The 23,121-nt window shown below is 40.1% G+C and overlaps 1 protein-coding gene and 1 non-coding gene across 2 annotated transcripts in view; one reads left to right on the top strand and one right to left on the bottom strand.

Moving 5' to 3' along the window:
* Positions 1-16,966, bottom strand: part of RPGR (retinitis pigmentosa GTPase regulator) — a 62,915-nt gene extending 45,949 nt beyond the window's left edge. The window contains exons 1-7 of the mRNA XM_052663358.1: positions 16,804-16,966; positions 14,578-14,703; positions 13,628-13,720; positions 11,523-11,585; positions 9,158-9,316; positions 7,663-7,812; positions 3,993-4,151 (exon numbers count right to left, since the gene is read on the bottom strand). Of these exons, the coding sequence (XP_052519318.1) occupies positions 3,993-4,151; positions 7,663-7,812; positions 9,158-9,316; positions 11,523-11,585; positions 13,628-13,720; positions 14,578-14,703; positions 16,804-16,966 (913 nt within the window). The remainder of the gene's footprint in view (positions 1-3,992; positions 4,152-7,662; positions 7,813-9,157; positions 9,317-11,522; positions 11,586-13,627; positions 13,721-14,577; positions 14,704-16,803) is intronic.
* A 5,703-nt stretch (positions 16,967-22,669) lies between these two features.
* On the top strand, positions 22,670-22,742 carry TRNAC-GCA (transfer RNA cysteine (anticodon GCA)). Its single transcript has one exon. It is a non-coding gene; the product is annotated as a tRNA-Cys (tRNA).
* Positions 22,743-23,121: the final 379 nt, after the last annotated feature.

The following is a 23,121-nucleotide window of genomic DNA, read 5'->3' as shown; positions in this document are numbered from 1 at the left end:
AAAGACTCTGATGCTGGGAGGGATTGGGGGCAGGAGGAAAAGGGGATGACAGAGGATGAGATGGCTGGATGGCATCAGTGACTCGATGGACGTGAGTCTGAGTGAATTCCGGGAGTTGGTGATGGACAGGGAGGCCTGGCGTGCTGCGATTCATGGGGTCGCAAAGAGTCGGACACGACTGAGCGACTGAACTGAACTGAACTGAACTGAATATAAAATATGACCTTGCTGTTTATCCATCCTATGCGATAGTAGTAGTTTTGAAGTGATTCCAAACGAACTCCAATAATTTAGTAAGTATTAGCTCATATAGTCTTGAGAAATGGAAAAGCACAAGAACAGGATAAACAAGCGGTGATCTAAGTGTCCTTTTAGACACACAATGCTTCCGGGCCCCTGCCTTACGAAGCACAGTGTCTGCTGCATTTGTGTGCTTCTCCGCAGTGCAACACATTGCCTCTCCTGCTGCAGTTATAGAAGCAAGAGTTTCAGATTCAAGTAGAAACCCAAACCTTCATTACTACTAGCTGTGGCAAGCAGACAAGCTACTTAAATTCCCTAATGCTATAATCCCTTCTAAAAGAGCTGCTGTGAGGATTAAATGAGAAAACATACAGGAAGGTTCAAAAACACAATGGGACAGTCAGTTGTAAAATAACATTTTTCTAAAAAGTAATTATTGTGACAACACAGGATACTGATGAACACATAACTATTGTCATATAGTTTTACATTTTTCTTTCTAATGTTTACTTCGTGAATAAGACACAAAGATATTATTTCTTCAAGACAACATAGTGTGTCAAGGATATGAAGCCACACTGAGGCAATGGCAAACAGACCTTTATTTTAGTGTAAAAACACTATCTCTCATAAAACTAATCATCACAGCATATCTCCAATTCTGAATATTCAGCTTAATAGGAGGATATTGGGTAAGTGAAAAAACTGTCTATCTCGAGCTGGCCAACAATCACTCCAAGTTTCTTGGGCTGTCTGACAATAGCCTGTGAAATTAGGCCGTTCAGGCACACTGAATCAAGTTACAAAAGTTTTGCCCTTTCTCTGTTCCCTTGTGTGCTTGAATGATTAGCAATGACAATAGTTTGTATTATTTTTAAATGACTGAAGACTCTTACCTAAGGACATTATATACAAAAATCAATATAATTTTTAGTCATCCCACCTTTGTAACATTTTTAACAATGTAATTCAATGTTAATAAGTAATACTGTCTTAGGAAAACAGATTTGATTAGTTGGCTTCAGATAAATATTACTCTAATTTCACAGAATACATTTCATTTCACAACTAGATACTTGTGTAGCCCTGTAGAGATCTTACGTTTGTCTAAATATAATCTGGAGAAGTTAAGTTCTTATTTTCTTTGGGGCCCGGACTTCATTGTGGACCCAATCTAATAACCAAGCCTTTCTTGTTCTGATAACTGCTGTGGATGACATATAAAATGACATGAATCACTTGGTCTCACTTAGTTTGTCCCAGTTCCAGTCTGATACTTTCTCAACAGCAATCCATTGTTTCCCTGACTATCGTTACAATCAGTAGCTGTATTGTGTAATCTATCGTAGTTATATCAAAATATCAAGTTTTAAATAAATTTATCAACAATGAACTAATTAAAATTATCTTTATTTTATTGACTTTAAGATCAATAAAGTCTGATCTAAATAGACTTTAAGATCAGAATTACAGACACAAGAAAAAACAAAGCTGGGGAGGACCCCCAAAGAATCATCTAATCCAAGCCCCTCCCTTTAGTTAAGAGAACCATTCAGAACAGATGATTAGCTATTCTTGGCTTTATGGTCTTGCAAAGTATCCGATAACTCTTAGGTATTTAACTTAGTACTTACTCCAACTGATGATCATACACTCTTTAGGTCCATTTCTTTATCAATTAGGACTAAATATTTAATATTTCTATCCATACTGCTTCAGAACACAGGTTTCTCACGAAGACTGGCTCATAATAAAGCCTTCAAAGGTCCATGGATAAATTTTAAAAAATAGGCAAAGTAGTGAATTTTCCATACAGATAAATTTTTACAATTTAAGGGGATGTCTTTTATTATAAAATTAAGAGCTTTTAAATTTTTGTTTTGAAAATGACCCTTATTTTATGATATAATGGTGAAAACAGATTCATTTTTCTTGCAATGTCCATATTTAGCCAAATGCAAACTGGAAGCTGGCAATCTTCTCTAGGTCTTCATATTCTCTTACAAAATAAAAAACTTAAAATATAAAAACTTTAATGGTCTGTGAGATTCGAAAGTCTCCAAAAATCTGGAGAAAACAATCAGGTTCTGGCAATATGGTTTTTAACTTCAAAACAAAGTTCACAGAAAGCTAAATGTCTATTATACTATAAGAAAATATCATACTTATGTGTACTTATGTGCACTTTTAAAATTTTAAGTATAATTAAAATATTATCTTGAAAATATTTTATAATATATGGTTTAATGACACATTATTATATAGTCAACATTACATCCTTCAGAATAACCTTCAATCACTTAATAAATTAATTCTTTCTATAATCTTTGTATAAACCAGAGAAAATACATGACATAATAAATTGCATTTCTGCCTACAGAATAAATTTTCAGATAATTTATAAAGATTAAAGTTTAATTCCTAAAATAAATCTTTCAGAAATTATATAAAAATTCACTTTATCAGCAGAAGTTTAAAAAAAATCTTAAACTTCAGAATTATTTCCAAATTTAGAGTGGAGGACCTGGAAAAAAACATTTCTCACTTTGAAAATATTCCATCTGGAAATTGCAATTCTGGGAAACCATAGCTTTATAAGCATGACTAAGACTAGAATAGGAAGTCAAGGAAAAGTGATGTAAGAGAGGAAAATCTAAAGATAATATACAGCTTAATCACCTTGCAATATTTAAGCATTATCATCTAAGAATTAGATGTTATTTAAAAATTTGTCTAGAACACTTCTAGCTTTGGGCTACTGAAGATTAAGTGGTGACTTCAAAAACTGTTTCTTTTTACTAAAAAGTATCATAATTATTCACTACCTAACTGCATTACCTCTATACTCATCTAAAATAAATCTAATGCTGAACAAACCTGGGAGCATCAATGTAAGCCTATTAATAGGCAGTATATTTTAATTATACTGACTAGCATCCTAGGAAGTCACATGTCATACCAAAAACAAAATTCAGAAGCCAAAAGGGACATTATGATTAAGGTTCTAACTCTGTATTCTTATCTGTAATTTACAATCTTAACTCCCTTTAATGAATTACTATAACAGACATAAAAATCACAAAGAAATCACCAAGTTAGATATTGTGAATATCAAAGAAAAGAATTACCAATGACAAGTAGAAAAGACTATTAACAAGGAGCTTCTTCAAAATAAAGTATTTCAGAAAAATTAATGTCAATTTTAAATAAATATGGAATACATATACATGAGGAAAACAAACTGTTCTTGAAAATGAGCTAAAAAAGTTATTTGCTGCCATTAAAGGTGTTAAGGTCATGAAAATGTCAATTATGTAAGCAAAAACAATTCAACAAGATTCTTTTTTTTTTTTTCTACTTAACAATATCTTCCATAGGCCAGAAATGTTTACTAACTATAGGAACAAAAAGTAGAGATCTTAATGGAAAAGGATGCAAAGTCAACTTACATGAAGTACCTGAAACATACAAACTCACTGAAGCAGAGACTTGAATGGTGGTTGCCAGGGACTAGGGTGGTGGAGAGGGGAGCTGCTAATTAATGGATTTCAGCTATGCAAAGGTGAAAGTTCTACAGACTCGTCATATCAGATTGTGCCTATAGATAACATTACTGTATTATACACTTAAAATTCTGTTAAGATGGTGGATCAGATGTTAAGTGTTCTTACCACAATAAAAATAAGTGAATGTTAAAAAATGTTTCCGTTAGGTACCACGGAAAGCAGGGAACGGAGGCGCACCCCTACCTGTAAGAACAACTGTGTGTCCTCCACCACAAGCAACTTGGATCACCTTCTCAGAAATTCCAGGCACCAGCTGGGGCACTTTGTGATTGACCAGGAGCTTTGGGGGAAGACCTAACTTCCCACTCTCTGGTTCTCCAAAGGTGTACAGTTCTCCCTCAGCTATTGAAGAAAAAAAAAGAGAGCTCAATGATGACAGAGACATGAACAAAATACTGGTCTTTTTGGTACATGTTCTTATGTTTCATAAAAAATTTTGAAAATATAAACTTAATAAATCTGACCTTTCTTGAGATACTTTTACTCAATAGTAAGGAATAAAGGTAGATTTTCCCTTCTTCTTGATTATTCTAATCCAAACCTTCATGAAGAATTCATGACTATCACTACCAGTAACAACTAGAAAATTATTTTATCTGTTTCACAATACATAGACAAGATGATCTTATTTCTTCAAACCTACTTTTAATAAAGCAAAATGACTAGACATTAAACCCCCAAAAGGACATGGATTTTGTCTTGCTCACTATGGTATTCGCAAGAACCTAGCAGTGTGTCTAGTACATTAAATATAATACTTCTTGCATAAATAATTGCTTTTTGTGAAACTTTCTGTAGAAAACTCATTTATGTGTGAAGCAAATATGGTGAGTAAGCCTAAAGATCGCAGGTTTTACTTAGATGGCACTTTTTCCAGACAGACGCTCCTGCTAAGGAACTCATGTCATTTAATTGCTGCCTTGTCCATACCAATACTATTGATTTGCTTCTGTTACCACACTTAGCACACTATACTATGAGCTTCATGAAATCAGGAACTATTTTCTATGAACCGCAGTGAGTTCTATAGAGCAGGAATTTTAAAACTGTAGTAAATACATAATCTAATCATAAGCTTCTACATCACTCATGTAGAAGAGATAACACAGCGCGTCTTGTATTACTCGCATGTCTCCAAAAGAACCACACCACGACTGACTGCTGACTAACCCCTGGGAATGCGGCCTTTGGGAGTGTTCTTTAAGCTGGTGATAGGTGATTCTGTTGCACACACCTGGAGAAATGAATTATGCCAGCTTAGCCAGAAGCTAAGAAAGGGTTGCTTTGCACAAACATCAACACTGATGATGTACACCTGGTTTCACTGTTGAAGGGCCTGATTGCAGGTGCCATGATGAGTTGCTAGCAGGATGTGCCTACATGACCAGCCACCCACAGCAAAGCCTCAGACCCTGAGAATAGAACAAGGCTTCCCTGGGCAGAGACATCACACACACATCACTGTAGTTCAATGCCAAAAAGAAAACACACCTCGTCTGGCCCTGGAAGAGGAAGGACTGGGAAGTGCATACAGGACCTCTCTGAAGAACACAGATCTTTCCTTTGCTGTAATAAATCTTAGCTATGAGTATAACGAGCTGTCGAAGACAGATCCCTTCTAGCAAATCAGAACTTAGGGAAGTTGTGTGACATCTAACACACATGGTAGGTGCCACTTAAAACTTGGTCAAATACTGCAAACACAGCCAAACTAATTTTCTAGATTGATTTGCACAAAAGTGAAGTTTTCTGTACCATAATTTTTTCTGAAGTACTCAGCACAGAAGTGCTCAGGAAGTCAGCATGCCTCCCCCTTTCCCCATGCTTCTTGCTTCTCATATGAAAGGAATTTCTAAGTCCAGACAAGTCTCTTTCTACTGTCTGTAAATTCCTGCTGCTCCCCACACCTTCAATGGATGAATTGCATGGTATGTGAACTATACATCAATATAGCTAATTTTTTTAAAGGCATAAAACAGAAAACAAAACCAAAAAGTTCAATGTAATGCCTATCAGTTAAAACGATTAATTGCACTTGTTTCTCTACTGGCTAAAGCAGCAGTAAATAAAAATTGACATTGGCAATTTTATTAAGGCCTAAATATAAGACAATGCTTTATTTGTTTTTCCATGTGTTTTTCTATTTTTTGTTTCGTAAACAAAGTAAGCACAGACTATACCAATCCCAGGAGCCGTAAAGTTGGAAGTAAGTTGGTATGTGGTATTGGCCCAAGGAAAACAACTTATCATTCATTCACTTACCTCCTCATTCAACAAGATTTATTTATTGTCAGTTTCTTCAAGACACAAACTGACACAGTAGTGAACAAAACTAGCCAAGTCAGAGTTTGCCCTGTCTTAGAACCAAACTACTACCAGTTCAGTTCAGTTCAGTCACTCAGTCGTGTCCAACTCTTTGCGACCCCATGAATTGCAGCATGCCTGGCATCCCTATCCATCACCAACTCCCAGAGTTTACTCAAACTCATGTCCATCGAGTCGGTGATGCCATCCAGCCATCCCATCCTCTGTCGTCCCCTCCTCCTCCTGCCCCCAATCCCTCCCAGCATCAGAGTCCTTTCCAATGAGTCAACTCTTCACATGAGGTGGCCAAAGTAATGGAGTTTCAGCTTTAGCATCAGTCCTTCCAATGAACACCCAGGACTGATCTCTTTTAGGATGGACTGGTTGGATCTCCTTGCAGTCCAAGGGACCCGCAAGAGTCTTCTCCAACACCACAGTTCAAAAGCATCAATTCTTCAGCGCTCAGCTTTCTTCACAGTCCAACTCTCACATCCATACATGACCACTGGAAAAACCACAGCCTTGACCAGACAGACCTTTGTTGGCAAAGTAATGTCTCTGCTTTTTAATATGCTGTCTAGGTTGGTCATAACTTTCCTTCCAAGGAGTAAGCATCTTTTAATTTCATGGCTGCAATCACCATCTGCAGTGATTTTGGAGCCCCAAAAAATAAAGTCTGACAGTTTCCACTGTTTCCCCATCTATTTCCCATGAAGTGGGACTACTACCGAGTCATTGGTAAACCTGGGGGGCACTAAGATGGGACAATAAGCATTTTCTAAACCTGAATCTGAGATGCACGGAATAAGAAGTAAATGTGTAACAAATACTTAGAGAGATATCTAAGAGGGTCCATAAAACTGTTTTCTGCTAGGTGTTTTTACTGTTAGAAAAATCATCAATAGGATAGAAAACCAAGATCACACTTTTGCTGTTACTACTAGAGTAGATGTAGGCTATAATAGATTCCAGCATTTAAAATATTTTAATTAAGGTAGAGAAGGTTGCCAATGAGGCCAGGAAAAGGAGAAATTGGGGGACTTTTCCTGAGAAAAGTCCAACTGAAGGAAAGCATATCCCATACTGAACTCTCCTCCTTTTCCATCAAATCATCAACCCTATTCCTACAATGAAAACCTATGACTTATGTGCTAAAATGATAAAAGCAAACTATCAGGACAAGATCAGAATTGGTCAAAGTACAGAACCAAGCAAACACAGAGAAAAGAGGCTCATAGGTCTTGTTTTTAATGCCAAAGAAATTTGAGGACCAATATTTAGAAGGGTTTTTATATATAAAATTTGTTTTCCTAATAGAGCTAATTCATTAAAATCAGTCAGATAGTTTGAAAATGTCAGATAGTTTGAAATTATAAACATTCATTATTAAAATGAAGAAACACTGTGACCTAAAACAGACCAAAATAATTTCATTACATGGAGTACCATGGCGATAGTGCTATAGAAATATAGGATATTATGTCATTTTATTATTAATTTAGTAATAACTTAGACATGAGAGATAACATAAGAAATTCAACTGTCTTACTTGTTACAAAAGCTGAATGGTAATATCCGCAAGAGATCCAGGAGATAGGTTTTCCAACGGTCACTTGATGTGGGACACATATATTAGTTATATTTTGTAAACCAATTTGCCCTTCGGAATTGTCACCCCACATGAAAAGCTCACCATCCTCTATAGATAAAACATGAAGAGGAAAAAACATTTTAAGAGGTAGCAGGGATAGCAAGTTATTATATTCCCAACAGAACATTTATTTTTTAATTTAGAAAAACGATGTATCTTGAAAGAAAAGTACTAAGACATTTATACCAGGGAACTACTTAATAGTACTATTTCTATTATGAAATGTTTCTATAATGATAAAGGATAGAGAATAACCTAAAGTACATCACTTTAGTCACGCCCATATTTCTACCTCAATAGCAAAGACAGAATGTCCTTTCCTATAATAACCTTTCCTTATTCTAAAGTCTCTAAACAGAAGATGGTTCCCTCCTTTCAAGCAGTCTACTTGTAACTGAACTGAATGTCGGCATGAGTCACACTACACATCTCCCAGACAAGGCCCAGGTCAGAAGGCCTGGGACTACTTTGCTCTGAGAACACTGTGGGAATGACGCTTTAGAGGAAGAAAAAAATTAAATAAATTTATTTTGCTAACTTTTTTTTTTTACAGTTGAAAATACATAATCTAACTTCAGAGACTAGGAGATACATTAGCATACCTAACATCTCAAAACTAGGCTAACTCCTGTGCTTTCTGATAAAGGTTGTGTTGTTGGGAGGAAAAAAAACCTAAGGGAAATATTCTAGAAAAGAATGATCAAGACTTATTTACTTGTATCTTTTAATTAAAAGTTTTTAAATCTGAAGTGTTTCATGATAAAGCAAATAAAAGGAAATATGAAAATAAGAAACAAAAGGAGGAGGTCTAAATGCTAACTGTGTGGGTGAGAGAACTGAAGGGATGGAACTGCAGATCCGACTCTGGCTCTCCTACCGGCCACAGCAACAGCACACCTCACACACCTCCCTAGACTGGAACAAAGAAATACACCGGCAGCTTCTTCAGTGAGACATGTTAATCTCAGCTCCAAATTTTAAAGAAAGTTCTCATATGGGCTTTTGATAGGCAGAGTAGAGTGATGCAATGACCATTACAAACTGTATTTTAGTAACATATATCCCACAGATTTCTGGGATGTTTCTGACAGCAACTTCACTAAAGCTGAAATATAACTTTCAGAACATGCAATGAAGGTACTATTTAAGAATATCTAAAGAAACAGATGGGTAGTACAGCTTAGAAGTTACTTAACAATTACCTTCTAAATGTATGTAAGCATAAAGTTGTAATATTTGTCATGATTTTCAGTTCTATTTTAAATGTCTTCTGAAAACACATGGTCAATGAAAGAAAATGAAACAGGACTGCTGTCTTCCGTTTACTGATTCTGTATATCCTGGTCTGAAAAAAAGGGCTATGTTCCAGTTTGAAATGGAAAAAGAGTCTTACCAGTCAGTGCAGCTGAAGTGTTAGACCCAGCAGATAGTTGTTTAATCTTATGCTGGGATGTAAAGAAACTAATGAGATGGAAGGCACTTCTTTCGTCAGTATCACCAAGTCCGAGCTGTCCTTCATTATTTCCTCCAGTGGCATATACTTTGCCTCCTCCTGCACATGGAAAAGAAAACATCAGTATACCACAGTTGTCATCTTTAGGAGACAGTCCAGTGTATACTAGATAGTATCACTATTACTAGTGAAGAAAGTTGAAAGCTGGCATCATCCTACAGTTTGAACAGCTTCCTTTTGGTGTCAAAAATACAGCAAAATAAGCAAGGCTCTACATTTATGTGAGATTTTATAAATTATTTTATGGTTTAAGTAGCAACTGAAATGCAGAACTATTAATTCAGAGCAAAAAAGAGGAAAGTAATTTCCAAATTAGTTTATAATTCAAATCAAAACTTTTTAAAAGAGATGTGGTTCATTAATTTTAACTTCCATACCATTAAGGCTAAGATATAATAGGTAACCATAAAATGAGGCAAATACAAGAAGAATCTAATTGAAAATGTGGAAACTCTATGTTGCAAAATTATTTTAATTTTCTATATTTAATTTTCTGCCTTCCAAGGCAGTCCAGCATTGTGTCTAGGCAAGAGGACACAGAACCAGATGTCCTGGGTGCAAATTCTGGCTTGCCACTTGTCAGCTGTGTAACTTTGGGCAAGCTATCCTTAACGTCTCAGTGTCTCATTTTCCTCATCTATAAAATAAGATAATAATAATGTCTACTTCATAGAGGTGTTATGAAGACTACATGAATTAACATTTATGAAATTCTTAGAATAGAATTTGGGACACTACAAGCACTACACGCTGCTGCTAAGTCACTTGAGTCGTGTTCAACTCTGTGCGACCCCACATGAAACTGAACCACACAATTTAAAACATATAGAGCATATCAGAGTTGTTGGAATGCTGAAGCACTTTAGAGAATGACACAAGGAAAAAGTTGAAAAGTCACAAAAAGCTCTATGGAAGAAGACATACACTGGATCTTAAAATTCAAAAATCTGAGTGAGAGAAAGAGAAAAGACACTTTAGCAAAGGGAAAGTATTGAGTGAGGGCAGAGAGGTGAGGTGGGGGCTGAAGCAGTGAGAGCAGCCTGAAGACAGAAAAAGCTATGTGTAGGGGATGGAGGTGGGAAAGACTGCTGCGTGGTCAGGGCCTGGATATCTAATTGCTCCAGCAGGATTTGTTGGAAGATTACTTTTCCTCACGGAATTGCCTTGGCACCTTTGTCAATTATTACTTGGGCATAAACATGTGGCTTTATATCTGGACTCTACTCCATTAATCTTTGTCTATCTACTTACTAATAGCACACTGTCTTGATCATTGTAGCATTGTGTGTGTGTTAGTTGCTCAGTCATGTCTGACTCTCTGAGACCCCATGGACTGTAGCCCACCAGGCTCCACTGTGCATGGAATTCTCTAGGCAAGAATACTGGAGTAGGTTGCCATGCCCTTCTCCAATCCCTAGATCTTCCCAATCCAGGGACTGAACCCAGGTCTCCCACACTGTAGGCAGATTCCTTACCGTCTGAGCCACCAGGGAAGCCCCACTGTAGCTTTACAGTAGGTCTTAAAATCAGGACCTCCATTCTGATCTTTTCAAAACTGTTTTGGCTATTCGAGGTCCTTGGCTTTTCCATATAAACTTTAGAATAACCTTGTGAATCTCTACATACACACACTCATACACACACATGGCCTGTTTGGATTTTGATTGGAACTGTGCTAACTCACATCAAAAGCCTTTTAGGAAGGGCTTCCACTCACCCTCCGAAAAGAAGAAGGAAGAGCAAGATCAGGAGCATGTGGCCCCTGAAGGTGTGCACACAGGTAAGGAGATGCTGTTCCTTAACGTAATCCAAGAAAAGAAGCTTTTTCTTCATCCACTTAACATTTATCTGCATATTTTCATGGGCAAACAAGTGTACTATCCATTTACATTTTTTAAAAAAATCCTAATCTTACTGTTACCAAGGCACCGTTTCTATCAATTTTACAAAGTCACAAATGTTACTGGAGTGAGACCTCGGTCCTCAGATTGGACAGGAAGTCATACAGATTGAGTGAAGTGAAGTGAAGTGAAGTGAAGTGAAAGTTGCTCAGTTGTGTCCGACTCTTTGTGATCCCATGGACTATACAGTCCATGGAATTCTCCAGACCAGAATACTGGAGTGGGTAGCCTTCCCTTCTCCAGGGGATCTTCCCAACCCAGGGATCGAACCCAGGTCTCCTGCACTACAGTCGGATTCTTTACCAGCTGAGTCACCAGGGAAGCCCACAGATTGAATACTATACCTGTTAAAACTAGGGTGTGATTCCTTCCGCAAGCAACAAATTTCACTTTTTCCGGTTTTAAAGCTAAAAATATAAAAATATGACAAGTAAGATATTTTATGATTATATGGAAATGATAAAATAATCCAGGTCAAATGATGACCAAGTTGTAGAACAGATTTAAACCCAGGCCTGTCTGACTTCTAAGTTGATTTTCATAACTAATAAATTAAAAGTTTTTGGAGGTAGTTATGTATCATAATAACTAATGGTGTTCTGAAAAAAAGAAAAAAATACAGATAGCTTAGCCTGACCCCTGGAGAATCTGAGTCAGTAGGTCTGAGGTAAGACCTAGGCATCTATATATTATTTAAAACTCCACAAGTAATTAGTATGTGCTGAGATCCACCACATTGTTATGCTGTCTTTTCTCCAACCTGATCTATTCCCTAATCTGGCAATACCATCATCAAGTTTACTTTCTACCTCACACAACAAAGCACTAAGTTCAACATTCATAGGCATTTGTTGTTGTTGTTTAGTCATATACCTAAAGTTCTTCATTCATTCATTTACATATTAAAAACATTTACAGAACATCTCCTAAGTGCTCAGCACAGGGGCTGCAAATATCACTAAGACAGAGTCCCTGGCTCAAAGATCTCATAGTCTAGACAATCTTGTTAGCTTGTCTATTAGATATTGGACTTCCCTGGTGGCTCAGATGGTCAAGAATGTGCCTTCAATGCAGGAGACCTGGGTTCAATCCCTGGTCGGGAAGATCCCCTGCGGAAGGAAATGGCAACTCACTCCAGTAATCTTGCCTAGAAAATCCCCTGGACAGAAGAGCCTGGTGGGCTACAGTCCAAGGGGTCACAAAGAGTAAGACACAACTGAGCAACTAACACGTTCACTTTCATTCGATTTTGAACAGTAAGCATAGTAGGCACTATAAATAAACTCAAGGGTTTAGTCACCTGTGCTCAGTAAATATTTTTTGACTTAGTGGAATACTTTAAAAGTTCCACAACAATATCTACAAATAGCATGTGTGTGTATGTGTGTGTTAGTTGTCCAATAGTGTCCAACTCTTTGCAACCCCATGGAACCCACCAGGCTCCTCTGTCCATGGAATTCTCCAGGCAGGAATACTGGAATGGGTTGCTGTTCCCTTCTCCAGGGGATCTTCCTGACCAGGGATTGAACCTGGGTCTCCTGCATTGCAGGCAGATTCTTCACCATCTAAGCCACCAGGGAAGCATGGATATGATAAATTACACTGAAATTCTGAGCTCAAATTAAAAATCTGGCTACAAAGATAAAGAATCCTATTCCTGTCATATCCCAAGGAGTCTCTATCACCATTCAAGTATAGCTGATGTTCATGGGTTAAACCAAACAGAAGCTTTTGCACATAATGGCGAGAAAGCTTTGTAAAGGTATTATATTTTCTGGGACAATCCTGATTTGAAACATTTTGTCCTGTTGTTCTTGTAAGAACACTGCTGCTGCTGCTAAGTCGCTTCAGTCGTGTCCAACTCTGTGCAACCCCATGGACTGCAGCCTTGCAGGCTCCTCCATCCATGGATTTTTCAGGCAAGAGTACTGGAGTGGGGTGCCACTGCCTTCTCCGTGTAAGAACACGAGTACTAATCAACGCCTAGGCCTGATGTTTTCTTCAGCACATCTGCTAACTATATACAGCAGGGTAAAGTGTGTTTTATAAAACCTGCAACTACATAGAACCATGATGTTCACAACTCTAACAAGTGAGACAGAGCTCAAAACCCTATCATATTGTTTGTTCTCTGTATATACAATAACAGTAATATTTAAGTAGGTTTACAAAACAGGCAAAAAAAATGATGTTCAAGTACACAGTACTATAGAATCATTATTTCTTTTGTGGTCTCTGGGTTTAAAATCAATGCGATTTTTAAATCCTAACATATAGAAGTAGTTCTGAATATCACATGAAAAATAAAGTTAAATGCCAATAATATTCAAGTAAATCTCAGTGAATAAAGAACTAAAGGCTTTATTATTTATATTAAAGAATTACACAATCAACAGAAAAGTACTTTATATAATTTAAGTATTTAAAGTGATAAGAAAAGACCCCAAACCTTTGATACATGTTGGCTTGTTAACAGTCGCTTTTGATCCTAATCCTAACTGTCCCCAGTTGTTACTGCCAAACATGAAAAGCTTATTATTTCCTGGTGGGAAAGAAACAGAAATAATAAACTGAAGCATCTTCAACATAATGTGAGATGAAGTCATCAGAAAACAATAAAAAAGCTGTACTTAAACAACGAAACTGGAGCCGATTATACAGAGTGAAGTAAGCCAGAAAGAAAAACACCAATACAGTATACTAACACATATATACGGAATTTAGAAAGATGGCAATGACGACCCTGGATGCAAGACAGGAAAAAGACGCAGCTGTCTATAACGGACTTTTGGACTCAGAGGGAGAGGGAGAGGGTGGGATGATATGGGAGAATGGCATTCTATCATGTATACTATCATGTAAGAATTGAATCGCTAGTCTATGTCTGACGCAGGATACAGCATGCTTGGGGCTGGTGCATGGGGATGACCCACAGAGATGTTATGGGGAGGGAGGTGGGAGGGGGGTTCATGTTTGGGAACACATGTAAGAATTAAAGATTTTAAAATTAAAAAAAAATAATAATAATAATTAAAAAAAAAAAAAAAAAAAAAAAACAATGTTATCAGTTTTACAGGTTACCTTGCCTATCTACTTATAGCTATATTATGTTAGTTGTAAAGAGTTTCTAAGATTATACAGCAACAGTTTTTTTTGATGTTATGAATATATTCAAATAGATTTATTCTAAGAAAGCAATATGCATAGAAAATCATGTGTCAGTATACTAAGGGAACTTAAAAGTCTTCCCTGATAAATCAATTTGTCAAGAATTCTCTGGCAAGGTAAAAAAAAAAAAATTCACTTTCTGTATATCTTCAACATGTTTTGAATAACACATCTACAATACTTAGGATTCTCTAAGTTATTACTATCTTCATTTACGATTTTAACACTAACCTGTAGTAATAGCAGTATGTTCATCTCCACATGAAAGAGATACAGGTATATCCTTTTTAAACCAGAATTTGCTGGGAATATTTTCAGCAAATTTAGTTTTGCCAAATGTAAACACAGCACCCGAATCTGCAAATAAAAGAGACAAATATATGAGAGTTTTGATTTCACAAGTTTTATCATGTTGCCTGTTAACTAAAATATTTTTCCAGGACTTTATCTGCTCCACATGGCCTACACCCTCCTTCTTCCAACTTAACTCAGTTTAACTCCTCAGACTTCATTCTAGTTTTATTTATAAGATCTAATAAATCAAGTATATATTATCTGTTTACGGGTGTAAAGTAAGAAATATACTGTCACAATGACTAAGGAGTCCTGCTGCCACTAGGTAGACCATCTACTCCTTGGAAATAAGCTGATACCTTTGATGCCCCACTCACACTGGTGAACATCGCATAGTCTAGCCTCTGACTGAAGGCTTTTCTCCACACGCAGAAACAGGACAGCATTGAGTTTCATCAGTAACATCGTGAGGACGCAAGATGTTGAGAGTTGGACATTCTTAAATGAAGTCACTAAATACTACCTGATAAGATGAGTATTCACAAACTGGTTTACTCCAGTACCATTTTGGAGAGAGACTAAAAACTTCTATGAGATTCCCAAAGCTATTAATATCTAAACACACACACACACACACACACACACACACACACAGACCAGATTCTTGGAGAGAGACTAAAAACTTCTATGAGATTCCCAAAGCTATTAATATCTAAACACACACACACACACACACACACACACAGACCAGATTCAGCTTTTGAGGAAACCTCAAGGAGGATGACTACACACAAAGAGATTAAACAGGTTATCAGAAGGAAAGACACAGAAAACCTAAGTATTAATAATAAATACTAATGCTCAAGAGACTTGCCACTGTGGAAAAACCTTTTGAGAACAAGTGTGAGGTGTGCGAGTTCAAACTGATAACGATAGATATAGGAGGCCAGGTTCTAGAACAGGCTCTGAGTTTTTAATAGAATGAATAATTACAACTGTTTTGTCCTGCTCTGGCTCCCCAAGAAGCCTTCCCCCGGCTACCCTCACCCCAAGCCAGGGGGCCAGTGGCTCTGTGCTGCCCTAGTGGCATCTTCTGTCAATCGATACTGTCATTTTGTTTAGTTTCTTATATGTCTCACTACCTTGTAAACTCGAGGCAGGAACTGAATCATGTTTGAACCCAAGAGCCTGGCAGAAACAGAACGATTCTGCTCTAGTGTTTTTTTTCAAACTGTTGGTCGTGACCCATACAAGTGAAAGTCGCTCAGTGGTGTCCAACTGTTTGCCGACCCTATGAACTATACAGTCCATGGAATTCTCCAAGCCAGAACACTGGAGTGGGTAGCCTTTCCCTTCTCCAGGGGATCTTCCCAAGAATCTAACCCAGGTCTCCTGCATTGGGGGCGGATTCTTTACCAGCTGAACCACAAAGGAAGCCCAAGAATACTAGAGTGGGTAGCCTAGCCCTTCTCCAGATCTTCCCGACCCCAGGAATCGAACCAGAGTCTCCTGCATTGCAGGCGGATTCTTTACCAACTGAGTTATGAGGAGTGGGTCAGCAAATCAACTTAGTGGGTCATAATGACCATTTAAAAAAAGTAAAGTATTACAGGAAAGATCTGAGCACATCCCAAGTGGCTACAATAAGTACTGCTTCGTGAAACGTCTATTTCTGTTACAAAGAACGTACGTGGTACCCAGTCACAAAGCCAAAGGTTATTTCTGGAGCTCGGGGGTAAAGTCTCAAAAAACCACTCAGTAATGGCTCCCTCCTTTCCCCATCCTCTTTTACCGCACGTCCCCCGGTCAGCCACTCTTTACTGCGTTCAATACACAATCGGGTTCTGAGGACCTCAAACAAAGTACTCTGGGAAGATCATAGGGCGGTGAAAACTGCCCCTTCGAGAAACTCATCGAAAACTTATTTTAAAAGAATTAGAAGAAGAAAGACCGGCACCCCCTTTCCCCGTAGTCCCCCTCCTCTCCCTCCTTTCTTTCTCCTCTCAGTCAACCGCAAGGGTGCGGCTAGACTCTGACCGTAGTCGGGTGGCCGCGGCCCAGGCCTGTCCCCCGACGGGGCCAGCCCAGAGGCGGGGCCTGGCCGTCCGCCCGCCCGCTGACCCTCCCTCCCGGCCCGCCGCCACCGCCGCGGGCGCCACTCACCGGGCACCATCTCATAGGGTTCCCCCATGGTAATTGCGCTATGGAAAGCCTGCTCCTCGGCCAGAAAGTCGGCGGGGTCGACTCGGCCGGGCCTAAGGCAGTGCCTCAGCTCCGAAGCGGGCGCCGGGAGCCCCTTGGGCCCCCATAGCGACTCTCGGAGCATCCGCTACGCCCGCGTTCCCGGAAGTCAACAAACGGCCGCTAGGGGCAACGGGGGCGGAGCGTTATGGCGCGAGGCGAGTGGAGGGCGGGCAGCCAGCGCGGCGCAGGCGCAGACGCAGTGGACCGTTAAGGTAGAGGTCGCGCGCCCTCTGGTGGCCGGAGCGGAGGTGTGGTCGCACCGCGCGGTAATCTGGAAAGATAGTGACCAGCGTCACAGATAGTGACCAGCGTCACAAATGTCACACCCTGTCGCAAGCTACGTGGCACAGGCAAATGTCAGCACACAGCTGTGACCATGTATAACTAAATGAGATAAGCACTCTGCCCAACATCCTAAATCATATTTGTATCCCCATCACCTAACCCCAAACCTGGTATATACTAGATGCTCATTAAATACCTATTAGATGAATGAGTTCTACTACAGCCCTGCAAGCTGGTTAATGTTACCCCCGTTTAGAGATGTGAAGATTATACGGTGGAAGAACTGGGGTCCAGTTTAGCTAGTCCTGCTGGTAATCTGAACACCTCCTCCACCCCCCCCACCCCCCCCACACACACACAGAAGGCTGAGGTTTCCTGAAATCCACAACTGACTTGAACTTGCACAGAGATTCACCCACACTAGAACACTACTGTTCTAGTATTAGCCAGATATGTTAACATTTTTCTCCAGTTTCTCCTGTGGAGGAGAAATGTTGCCAGTCATATTAACAAACAAAGGATGGCCATCAAGCCATAAGGCACCTACCAGAGGCCCCAGTAGTGAGCCCTGAGGGAATTTAGGATGGATACAAAGGAGCTGCCCAGAGCTAAGCACCCCTCCACTGCAGCCACCCCCAAAGGTGCACCCTGAGGGGCCTCAGTGTGGGGAAGAACAGGATATTGGCCCTAGAGAGCTAAGGTGCACATCAAAGGAATGATTTCCCTGAGCACAGACTCCTGCATTACCCAAACATAGAAGAGAGCTAAATTCGTAAACTTGGGTTTCCCAGGTTGGCCCTAGTGGTAAAGAATCCACCTGCCAATGTGCAGGTTGGATCCCTGGGTCGGGAAGATCCCCTGGAGGAGGAAATGGCAACCTGCTCCAGCATTCTTGCCTGGAGAATCCCATGGACAGAGAATCCTGGTGGGTTACAGTCCATGGGGCTGCAGAGAGTCAGACATGACTGAGGGATTAAGCACACACACACATTAATTTGAGCTATCTAACAGTAAACTTTTGACTGTCTGGTTTTTGTTATAAAACCCCTATATAATCCTGGCTCCTTCCTTACCTCTTTGGAACAGTCCCTCAGAGCTGGGAGGCTGTCTTCTGGGCTTAAGTCCTCCAAATAAAGTCCACCAAATAAAGCCTAATTTTCAACTTTAAGGCGTGAGCTCTAAAATCAGACAAAGTTGGATTCAAGGATACTGGACTTCCTGTGTGTACTAGAGTGAATACTGACTTTCTCAGGGAGTTTGCTTGAGTTTTCTAGAGTTTGTAGATTAGGAGGGGAGATTAAACTATCCAATATACAAATAATTGTTTACTTACAAAGCAAAGTGGGGGTTACTAAGAAAGTATTTAAGCCAGGAGCACTGACCTGGAGTAAGAGGTTAAGAAAAACTTACCAGAAGAAAGGACACTGAATCTAAGAACTGAGGAAGGAGAAGCTGGGAGGGGTGAGAGAGCTCTGGAGCAGAGTAAATCAGCTACAAAGATGTTTAAGGACCTTGGCTCTTTCCAGGAGCTCAAAGAGGTGACACTGGCCCATGGCAAACTGGCAGGATCTTGGGCCTATTGCAAATCTGAGATTTTATCCTGAGGACAATGGGAAGCCACTGAGGATTTGTAAACAGTGAATTGACGGAATCAGGTATATATATTCCTGCAACCACCCTACCTGGCTTCTTTGTAGAAAATAATTTGGAGCAGGGAGGAGGATTCGGAGCTATTGCAGAAATTTAGATACTCATCACGCAGCCTTCAAATATAGCACATTTGGCACCTGAGAGGAGCAGACAGGTTCAAAAATATTTTAAGAAGGAGAATCAACAGGAAATGGTGTCTGATTATTGACTCCTAGGCAGGCCAGGGGCTCTTACAGCAACAGCAAAAGAAGGGTCCAAAATTATTTTGGAAAGGATCTGATATTCTGTTTTTAAAGCATCAGAATAGTCCCTGTGGGGAAAGCAGAATTTAAAAGACTTACTTTAGTTATGATATGCTTTAGTTTGTTTTTTTATTTCAAAATAGAATTAAGCACATCTTTGTGCTGAACCCTCCCAAAAGGATTGAGGCAACACTATTCCCAAGTTCCAACATAAGCAAATAGGCGGAGGCTGGTGCCATTTACTGAGATGCGGAACTCAGAGGATGGAGCAAGAGGGGTTGAAGTGAAGTAAGCAGAGACTTTTCCCAGGTGGCTCAGTGGTAAAGTATCCACCTTCCGATACAGGAGACACGGTTTGATCCCAGGGTTGGGAAGATCCCCTGGGGGAGGAAATGGGAACCCACTCCCAGTATTCTTGTGTGGGAAATCCCATGGACAGAGGAGCCTGGCAGGCTAGAGCCCATGGGGCCACAAAAGAGTCAGACACGACTGAGGGACTGAACATGCACGCACTGAAGCAAAGAGAGGAAGAGAAGCTGATGGTGCAGCCTTGTCCACGCTAAGACGTCAAAGTGGAAGCATGGAACTGAGCAGACAATTGGTGAGCAGAAGCTCCAGGTGGAGTCGCCCACTTGAGGGATGCCTGGGTCGACATAGTGATAGCAGCCTTAGCAAAGACTGCTAGGTGAAAGACTGAAAAGTGCCTACAGGGTGAGAAGAAAAGAGAGGCTAAGACGAGTTGTGACAAAGGCTAAAATTTAATCACCCAGCACCCGATGACGCAGCTGCAAAGGAGACAGTGACCAGAGAGGAAGAGCCTACAGCATGAGGTTTCATCAGGAGGCTGTGGATAATCTTGTCACGTGATGCTGAGAAATGATGGAAGGTGAAAACTGTCCACTGAATTTAGCCACATGGAGATCATCATCAGTGTTGAAAGTAGCTCTTTGGTAGAGTTGATGGCAGAGAATGGTATCGTAGCAGTTGGAGAGGGGGGACACTGAGGGAAGGAAGAAGAAATGGGTGGATGGCAGGCTTTTGTGAAGCTTGGAGAGATCTGGGAATGCTGAGGGACAAACTGAATAGAAGTGGGGAAAACACAGATTTGGGAGAGTGCAGGAATAATCACTAATGGAAGGGAGGAAGAGATGGCATCCAGATCTCATGTGGAGGGACTGCCCTACTGAGAAGAAGAGACACTACTTCCAGCATAACAAGAGGAAGGGAAGAACACATCCTTTCACAATATATTCCAGCTACACATAAAGCTACCATCCCTTGTTGGCTCAGATGGTAAAGAATCTGCCTGCAGTGCAGGAGACCCAAGTTCAATCCCTGGGTCTGGAAGATCCCCTGGCAAAAGGAATGGCAACCCACTCCAGTATTCTTGCCTGAGAAATCTCATGGACAGAGGAGCCTGGTGGGCTATAGTCCATGGGGATGCAAAAGAGACATGACTTAGCAGCTAAACAATAACAGCCCATATATCTATATCTACACAGCAATGATATCAAATACTATTGATACATATGATATAGATATCTCTCATATAGGATAATACTGTGATTTATCTCAGAAAGTTGTTATGGGGTACTAGGTACCTCTTACTGCTTGGTGTCTGGCATAGAGTAACATTCAACAGTATTAATAAGGCAGAGTCTGCTATGCTCTCACTGCATCAGTCAGTGTAACCCAGGCTATGCTGCAGTGCGACCACCACCCACATCTCAGTGGCTTCACACAAACAAAACAGTTTCTCCTTCTTATCACCCATTGGCCAGATCCCGTATTCTGGGCTCCTGAACACTGCATGGTGGTGGGGACCTGTGGGAGCACTTCTGACATTGAGTGAATAGGAAATACCTCTGCCACATCCTTGTAGCAAGATGTTTTCAACCTGTGGAGTCACCTGCTTCGTGTTGCAGAAGGCAGGGAGTTTGAAAGTAAAATTTCATGACTCCCCACTGCAGTCATGTGCTCTTTGGTGCCCCCTTCATACATGGCCAGCCACTCATATGTGCTATGCTGTGCTTAGTCACTCAGTCATATCTGACTCTTTGCGACCCCATGGTCTGTAGCCCACCAAGCTCCTCTGTCCATGGGGATTCTCCAGGCCAGAATACTGGAGTGGTTGCCATGCCCTTCTCCAGGGGATCTTCCCAACTCAGGGATCGAACCCAGGTCTCCTGCATTGTAGGCAGATTCTTCACTGTCTGAGCCACCAGGGAAGCCCAAGAATACTGGAGTGGGTAGCCTATCCCTTCTCCAGGGGAATTTCCCGACCCAGGAATCAAACCAGGTCTCCTGCATTGCAGGCAGAGTCTTTATCAGCTGAGCTACTTGGAAAGCCCAACCACTCATATGCTCCTTAGCAAATCACGCTGATATACACAAGTCATCACACATCTGATAACAGATACAACTCTTGGCAATTTCCGCTGTTAATTCTTGCTGTGACTCATTTCTGGAGCATTTTGTGTCAACAAAAAATAGACACACTTATGAACAAGGAAGACATTTGATGGATTATACATCCTAGCTGAACTAGTTCCTTCCTTGACAGCATTCAACAAAACTTCCAAAGCGTGCATTTTGAATGTTATCACCACTCGGCTACTATCACTACTTATTTCTCTCTTTGGAATCAGATAAACAGGTGTGTCTCCACTTTGAGAACCTCACTATGAAATCCCATAAACATGTGAATTTACAAATCAGATTCTAATGGCTTCTTTGATTTCTGAAATTTTGTAGTGTCCTTGGTAGCTCAGATGGTAAAAAATCCATTTACAATGCAGGAGACCTGAGTGTGATCCCTGTGTCAGGAAGATCCCCTGGAGAAGAGAATGACAATCCACTCCAGTATTCTTGCCTGGAGAATCCCCATGGACAGAGGAGCCTGGTGGTCTATAGTCCATGGGGTTGCAAAGAGTGGGACACTACTGAGAGACTAAGCATACACACACACACACACACACACACACACACACACACACACACACTCCAAGATATATGAATTGAGGACATACAGGTCCAAGGCAGGACTTTTATTTATAAAGAAGAAAGAGAAAGGTGGGGATTACTGGGCTATTACCCCAGGTAAGAAAATTTGCGTATTTCTTAATCATTTAATCTAGTATTTAAAAATCATTCACACACATACAGATCATCTACTGGTCTTGTTAAAATTTAGATTCTAATTTAGCGATCAGAGTGGGTCCTAGGAATCTGCATTTATAAACAAGTTTCCAGATGCTATCAATGCTACTGGTCCATGGATCGCACTCGGGGTAGCAAGGGATTAACTTGTGGAAGAGCATAAGTAGTTTATAGACACAGTAAAGTAAAAGGCTGATAAATGTGATTTTTGCTGTTCATCACTGAGTTATGTCTGACTCTTTGCAACCCCATGGACTGCCAGGCTCCTCTGTCCACGGGATTTTCTAGGAAAGAATACTGGAGCAGGTTGCCATTTCCTTCTCCAGGGGATCTTCCCAACCCAGGGATCAAGCCTGCATCTCCTGCACTGGCAGATGGATTCTTTACCACTGTGCTACCAGGGAAGTCCCTGGTAAATGTAATTATGGACATTTAATGGATAAAGGACTTCCCTGGTGGCTCAGATGGTAAAGCGTCTGCCTGCAATGCAGAAGACCCAGGTTCAATCCCTGGGTCGGGGAGATCCCCTGGAGAAAGAAATGGCAACCCATTCCAGTACTCTTGCCTGGAAAATTCCATGGATGGAGTAGCATGGTAGGTTACAGTCCATGGGGTTGCAAAGAGTCAGACACGACTGAGCAACTTCACTTCACTTCAATGGATAAAGGATCTAATATTCAGAATATGTATAGAATACTAACAAATTGATAAGAAAAAGACAAAATCATAAGAAAGAAAAAATGAGCAAAGGACATTACATTAACAGAGATAAAAATTCAAGTGGTCAATAAGCATGTAAAAAGATATTTAATCTTACTGGAAATGAGGAGAATGCAAAATAAGTGATAATGAAATGATATTTTATATTCACATTATTGGCAATATAATAATATTGATAAGT

Source organism: Budorcas taxicolor, chromosome X (genome assembly GCF_023091745.1).
Source record: "Budorcas taxicolor isolate Tak-1 chromosome X, Takin1.1, whole genome shotgun sequence".
Lineage (NCBI taxonomy): Eukaryota > Metazoa > Chordata > Mammalia > Artiodactyla > Bovidae > Budorcas > Budorcas taxicolor.
Note: the sequence above shows the minus strand (reverse complement) of the source record. Positions and strands in the feature narration are given on the sequence as shown.